Source organism: Apteryx rowi, unplaced genomic scaffold (genome assembly GCF_003343035.1).
Source record: "Apteryx rowi isolate R43461 unplaced genomic scaffold, aptRow1 scaffold_12, whole genome shotgun sequence".
Lineage (NCBI taxonomy): Eukaryota > Metazoa > Chordata > Aves > Apterygiformes > Apterygidae > Apteryx > Apteryx rowi.
The window spans coordinates 6,536,618-6,544,301 of NW_020447419.1; the positions used below are offsets into that span (position 1 = coordinate 6,536,618).

The following is a 7,684-nucleotide window of genomic DNA, read 5'->3' on the forward strand; positions in this document are numbered from 1 at the left end:
GGGAGATGACACTGCCAGTGGCCAACACTTCAATATTAATTAAGTGCTGCATTCTCTAATGTTTAAATTAAGGACTTCAATTAGTATCCATGACTTATGACTATACTTTCAGTCATTTCACTCCAAAAAACTCTCACCCCTATTTTCTTACACCCGTCCTGCTTACTACTCAAAATAGAAAAAGTACACATAGTACATAAGGAGAGTAAATGTAGAATCAGCTTTTGGCTAACCATAATAGCTGCTGTGCAGTGTTGCTAGCATTACTTAACCACCTTACCTGTAACAGTACTGCAGCTCAAAGATTCACTGTATCGTGAGATTTGTCATTGTCTGCCATTTACTCCAATCCAGAATGTCACCTTAAGTGCCTTTCTACCACCTCTCTAACGCAAACAATAAATCTATTTTCACTTCACAGCTTCAAGCAAGTACAATACGTAACAAAGACATTCAAAGAAACCATAAGAAAAATATCAGTTACAGTAACATTTAAAAAAGATCTTAATAAGGCTTAATGCATGGGATATCTGAACTAAAGCTAAGTGTATAAGCAGGAGAGTCTATTAAAACCAGTTCTGAAAGTGTGAAAGTTAACGCTTACTACAAAAAACAACTGCAAGTCACTCACACACACCTTGGAGTCGCAAGTTGACGACAGTCATTCAGTAAAGTGATTTGGGCATTGTTTTGGAAGTTTAGTATAAACACTTGCTTAACGCATAGTGCCACTCACGCAAACCGTTCCATGAGCAGACTAATAAAGTCTAATTTCCTACAAATGTGCCCCTTCTCCCACATTACTTACCCAAATCCCACCCCTTCCACAAAGGGGATCCCAGGTTCCCCCCGCCCTGACTCCTATGACATCTCAAGTGAACAAGAGACAAAACGTACTGTGCTTAGTCCAGAACTATGTATGCACCAAGAGGCTGCCAGCGTCCCCATGCTGACTGGGAGGACAGTTAAAAGCAAATACAATTATGTGGGCTGAGCTCTGCCTGACTTTCCCTTTAAGAAAGCTCTACCTTGGATTTCTCTCCTCTATTCAGTTACTAATTTTCATGAAAGCAGTAGCAAATTAATCTCTTTGAGACATCTTTCACATATGGTTGAAATTGGCAAGCAGGTTCAGAAGTTACTGATGGAAACGGGCAGGTTCACAGATGGCAACGACATAAAAAGGAGTCTTCTGTATCTGTAGTTCCTATCTTTCCCTCCCTCTCTCACACAGAAATAAGAGGCAAAAGAGAAAATACAAAGTACTGATACACAGAATGCTAAGACACCTTTATAGTTCAAAACACATTTTGTGTTTTGATAGAAAAACAAGACAACAAATCAACAAAACTGACACCCTCCCACCCCAACTACTTGGAATAAAATACCATCACCACCCAAAAAACCTTGCAGTTTCCAAAGTTGTAAGTCTGCTGAGGAGGGGAAAGACATTATCTAAATGACCAGATCTCTCATTAATTCACACAACAGAGAGCAGAAATCTTCAACATTGCTACCTACAACTAAGCTTTCTTTCTCTCCCCCAGCACAAATCTTCATTCCACCACACAACTGCAGACATTCATTCTCCAAACAAGTTTGACAGATGTAAGTCATCTTCTCTGTCTAGCTGTATAATAAACCTTGGTTCTCATCCTATTGCAAAACAGATTTAATTCTTCATCCTTTCAAACCTCTCCTGCCCTGCCTACCTTTCTTCCTTCTGTTCACACACAGATCCTGATCTCTCCTAACAGATTCCACTACTGCTGGCTCATCCTGGCTCCCATCTCTGCACTTAACAGACTCCTTGAGTCATGCTGGCAGCCTCAGAAACCAGAATTTTAGGAATTTTAGGATCAGCACAAGTTTTCAAAAACAGTTTTTAAAAATACTTCCTCCAAAAAGATTGCAAAACTTTCATTTTTTAAATTTTTATAGATAACTCAAGCTTCCAATGAAGCATTACTCTAACAAATTTTGAGACACTACGCTTTGACATATGAACAGCTTATCAAGACTCTGCTGATCCACAGCAATTGTCTATGCATATACACCATGCTATACATTCAGATGAACTACCACATCTTCACTAAGGGAATATCTTAAACAACCTTGCATTACAATAGAGGAAAAAGAAGTTATTACTGCTGCATCACGATAACACTGTAAGATGATAGGCTACCTAGACAGGCTGCGAAATTTCTCTTTACTAAAGATTGTAAAGAAGAGGTTAGAGAAACATTGTCAACTATACTTAAGTATCTAAAACAGCAGAGAAATAGAAGAGAAGTCACTTCCAGCCTTATACTTCTGTGAACTCATATTACAAAGGAAAAACAAAAAACAAACAAAAAAAACAGACTTCAGCACTCAAACATATTTTCTGTTTTGGAGAACACCTTTTTCCCTATTATTCACTTATTTTTAAGCTCAAATCAAAGCAGTGAATAGCTCTACTAAATCAACCAACTTAATAAAATTATTACTTAAAATTGCATGCAAGCTACACAGAGATTCCTGCCCTACCCAGCATACAGCATCATCACACCCGTTTTATTCAGAGCACAACATTTCATTCTGGATGGAGCTTCACACCACCACTTACACATGGCACTGGCTAGCGAAGTTAGATTCTGCTCGAAAGATGACAGCATGCRTTCACGGCCACACTTTGAATCCAAACACAAAATGGCTCCAGCGACAGTAAATCGTATATTCTACTGCTAGGAATAAAATATCTCAGAAGGCCCTGACCTATTAATTTTCTCTTCCCTCTTGTCAGCAAGGCAGAGGAAGGTAGCACCTGCCAAGGAAACAATGATACTAACTACACAGATTGCTGAGACATACTGAATGAAGTGTAAAAAGGTGGGTGGGACAACAATGCCTATTCTTAGAGTAAAAGTCAACACTACCTATAGAAACATTAGAAAAATAAAGGATTTTTTTTTATAAAAGTTGGTAATATATGCTAGAGAGGCATCCTTAAAGCCACCACTTGTACAAAGTTCACCATAAGAATAATTCTGGGGAAGAAATACTATTATGCTTCCAGGGCAAAGTAAGGTTTGTCCTCCTTCCTCAGAGGAGGATATGCAGACGATTTAGCTAACCCTTTACTCATGGCTCTTTTGAGGGTAAAACAATTCATCCTAGAAGTGATGCACCTATGTAATGGCTCAGGGCTTGAAATTCAGGCTCCTCAGCAATCCGATTACTGCAGCTTCCATTTCCTCACAGGATATGCCCACACCACACAGTGAAACAGAGAAATACTGAAGTTTGCTTGGAAACTGTTAGCAGCTACACTGAAATACCACAGAGTCCCCACAGGCTGATTTCCCTTACAGAGGAAGGCTCTGCTCTGCAGGATGACCGGTTCTGCGCAGAATGCTGTGCTTTCCCAGCTACGCCGTTTCCTCCATGCAGCTAGAGAATTAATGAAGCCCGGGGCTGATGCACAGGCCAGGCTTGTCGGTGTAGTCACCCATCAGGCATACCAGGTGTGCCTCCCAAGCAAACTGCCTGTTTCCATCGGCCAGGCTAATGTTTCTGAAAAAGCTCCCATGTCAAACAGAAAAATAAATTTAGACTACAGCTGAATAAGCCACTAGCAATGAGTACATCTGCAGCAAAGAAGCAGAAATTGGTGTGGAGCTAGTTTTAAGAAAACTTTAATATGCAAGATACATAGAGATACCTGCAATGTTTACGTATCTCAGCTATTAATTCAAAACACCAGTAGAAAAAGTGAGTTGAATAGCCATAGAAGTCCTTTCTTACAGCACACAATTCATACTTCAAATGAACTATGTTGAGACACTACAGAAACTTTAACTGGCAAGATAAAACAGCATAAAGATGCTTCAGTTGACTCATTGTAATTAACAATTAGAATGATCATTTCTAATAAATTCTTCAATCTTTATATAATTGCATTCATTCTGAAAATTTTGCAGCTGTTGAACCACACAGGTACAGACTTATGGAAAGATACACAAAGATAAAAGGATATTCTATCTTAATTTTCATTTTATGTTTTCCACAAACAATTTACGCACTAGACAAAGGAATGCTGCCTACCCTGGATGTCTATAAAGAAGAAAAAGTGGTTTAGCACTGTATATCATAGAAGCCAAGCAAATGAAACATGATTACATCAGAAGAAAAATTACTTTCAATCATATTAAGTCCGTATGAACACCCAAACAAAATTTTTTAATGATATTGGGAAACAGTTCAAACATTCACCAACTATCTCTTCAGTAATGGTCCTCATGATTAATGAATCCAAGACCTCCAACACATCAGGGAGTATAAATATGCCTCATATGTCTAAACAAAAGGTTTAGAAAAGAGGAATTTGAAGTCTTCTGAGAAATAAAGAGCAAAATGGCACAAATCAGTTTTTCCAATGTAGCTTTTAAAAAAACTCTTAATCTCTTATCTGAAAGTAGTCTAGGTAAAATGCCCTCACCGTAGCATTTCTCTTTACAAGGAGCAATATATGACTTAAATATGGAGCTATTGGATACCTATTAAGATCTAGATATTATGGAGGAAGCCAGTATTAATTTTCCCCTAATAATTAGCAAAAAAGATTTCTGAATCTAAAGTTAGTTCTTTATAATATCTTCGATTGCCAAGGTGAAGGAAGAACCACCTCCTTTCTTCATTCATGTTGCAGATTACAAGTGAAACAATCATCAACAGCCTCACTGTAGGATTTTCTTTCTTCTCCATGCACCTTAGCATCCTTTCTTTCCTGACCATATTTTCAATGCAGGACTTTGGTGAGGTACCCCAAGGATGTCTCGATATTCTTCCCAAGGCAGGAATTTACCAACCTGTTATGAAAGTACTTTCCCTCTGCTGTCATGATTTTGCATTTATCAACACTCAATTTTATATACTGCTGAGACATAGTATCTATTCACTAATCAGAAGTAGCAGTTAACCAAGGTTTTCAAAGCTACGAAGCCTGCATTTCCACTGATGCGACCGTACAGTTCATACTTTGGGGGGAGGGGTGGGGAAGAGGAGAAATAGTGTTGGCTCTTTCATGAACATAAAAGGGCAGAATTACACATTAGTGTAGCTTCCCCATGTAGAGCCATTTTCTTCTGAAATGCAGTGTAAACTTACAGTCAACCATTAGTAACTTTAACTACAACTCAAATCATTCATGTAATTACTCTTACAGAAGATTATGACCGAGGCTTTATAACATGGACTGCTACAGTTTCACAATTAAGAAAATAAACGACAATGGGAAAATCGGTTCCTATTCACAACACAACCGAACAAGCTAGCATCATTAATACTCTTTTTACAAAACAAAACCAGAACCGAAATAACAGAAATGCTGTTGACAGGTCAGGATTGAGGTGAATTGGCAAAACTGTCTAAATGGGCTCATACTGCACCTGCCCAGCCCTTGGCCTGGTTCAGATCACCACTCCCTCCTTCAGTAACCCTTCTCTCTCATCAGAGCAGAGAAATTACCAATTCACTGCAGTTTTTGCAAATGGAAAAAAAGCCTACACTTTTTTTTAAACTATATTTAAGAGAAAAGGTTAGATACTTAGCATTCTTGACTCATCCATGCTTTAATACAARGGCTTTCGACCTTCAAAAGTCCCTTTTTCAAAAAAAAAAAAAAAAAACTCTTAAATTATCACAGACAGACAGAGCAGATATCAGTCTAAAATATCAACAGTCAAAGGTCAGGCTGATGTAGGCAAAGTCAATCATTTCATTTTAATATCTTCCCCAAAGAGACTTCTTAAAAAAGCAGAAGTGAGGAAATCGAGGACTATTAGAGCAATAAAGAAACTGCCTAAACATGTCTAATTCACAGGATTTTCCAAATAATGACACCGAGTATTCTCAACACCGACAATAATTCACTTAAAACAACTCATCAGAATGTAGTATGGAAACTACCATCATCTAATTAGGTCATCTTAGCAAGATATAGCAATTTTCTCACAAGGATTCACCTATGAACTAGACACATCAGATTACAAAAATAATGCTGAAAAGAGCAAGCATTCAAAATTGGCTCCTGATTCATAAAAAGACACCAAAGTCCTAAGAGTCTTCCAAAACTGCTGAAAATGCATGCACTGAGAAGAATCAGTCCTGGCAGCTAACAAAGCTGGGTAACACTCAGAAAGCTCCTACATGCTCATCGGTCACCATGACAGAGAACCAAAGGATGTCAGAGCAATACTGAGCTCTCTTCCAAAATCATGGTCAAATATCCTATGTATCTAACACTGAGCTTCTAAGTAACATTAAAAATAGACCTAAGTGCCCCAAAAATAAGAATAAAGATGCTCTTAGAATATATACTTCTCAGTTACTGTTAAAAAAAAGAATACTGACTTGAAGATCTTTCAGCATTCCTCAACAGCATTTTTTGTTACTATTCTATAATCACAAATGACAATAGAAATAGCTACATTTTTGCTTCAGACCTCTCCCCCCCAAAAAGAAATATGCATTGTAATAAGTCTGTCATAAAACTGCAGCACATGTTTAAGGCCCCTGAAAGCATTGATGCTGATAAAATTAAAAATGGCTGTGCCCAAAAGATCCCACAGCAAAACAGGCACAGCTCTGCTGCCGATTAAAATATATATTAAAAATTCCTGCTTTACCTTACAGAGGGCGAGGTATGCAAAACAAAAAGATTATATATTTCTCCAAAATTGAAGCAAGTTATTAGACAAGAGAAGCGGATCTAGACAAAACACGCGTCTCGAAAGCAGGTCGAGCTCATTTACACAATAAAGCAGATTTTATTTTCAAAGACGGTTAACGTATCGGGACTGAAGAACTTTACGGGGCTCGGCGGTGGAAATACACGCACGGCGCTTTTGCGGGAGACCCTGCCGGGTGCAAATGCCGGCGGACCCCACCCCCTTCGCTGTGCCAAAATGGCTAGTTCAGTACCCCCCCCCGGCTACTTACCAGCCGCAGTGCTGAGCAGCAGGGTGGCACTGGAGAGCAGGAGCACCAGCAAAAGGTGCTGCAGTGAGGCAGTCATACCTGGCGAAGCCAAGGGACGAGGCAGAAGAAGGAAAAATAAAAAAAATAAAAACGAGGAATTTCCTCCTTTTTTTTTTTTCCTCTCTCTCCAAACAGCCTTGCTGAACTCTCCTGGTTTACAATCCAGTCTGGAAGGGCAAATGGCAGAGGAGAGGGGCCGCCTCTGCTCTTACTCCATTACACCAGGCTGCCTTCATGTCTCGGGAAGCGGCAACGCTTCTTCTTGGGAGCCGGAGAAAAGCCCGTTTCTGCCTCCAAGCCCAAACGCATTTCCCTTCTCCCAGGGAAGGGGCGATTCTCGCGATTCGCTCTGAGAACCGAGCTTATTTCCCACGCAGCTTCACGATATCAAAGAAACAGACGGGTTTAGGAGGAAACATATCCAGACGTGAGGAAGCGCCTCCGACTGTCAGCTCGAGCAGCCGCCTCAGGCTGGGCACAGGGCGCCGCCAGCACGCCCCGGAGGCTCGAGGGAGAGGGGCATCCCGCCCTGTTAAAGGTCTCGGGCTTCCTTCCTCGCTCCGCTGCGCGCCTGGGGAAGGAGAGACGCGCTGAGCCCCTGCGCGGCGAGGCGGGACGCGGCGGCGCTCACGGCGAGGGCCGCGGCGGCATCGCGGCCCATCTG

General features: G+C 40.4%; 1 protein-coding gene across 1 annotated transcript in view; it reads right to left on the bottom strand.

Moving 5' to 3' along the window:
* The window catches only part of BMPR2 (bone morphogenetic protein receptor type 2), a 121,151-nt gene that overhangs the window by 107,390 nt on the left and 6,077 nt on the right, over positions 1-7,684 (bottom strand). The window contains exon 3 of the mRNA XM_026087007.1: positions 6,982-7,591. Coding sequence (XP_025942792.1) covers positions 6,982-7,057 — 76 coding nt within the window. The 5' untranslated portion in view covers positions 7,058-7,591. The remainder of the gene's footprint in view (positions 1-6,981; positions 7,592-7,684) is intronic.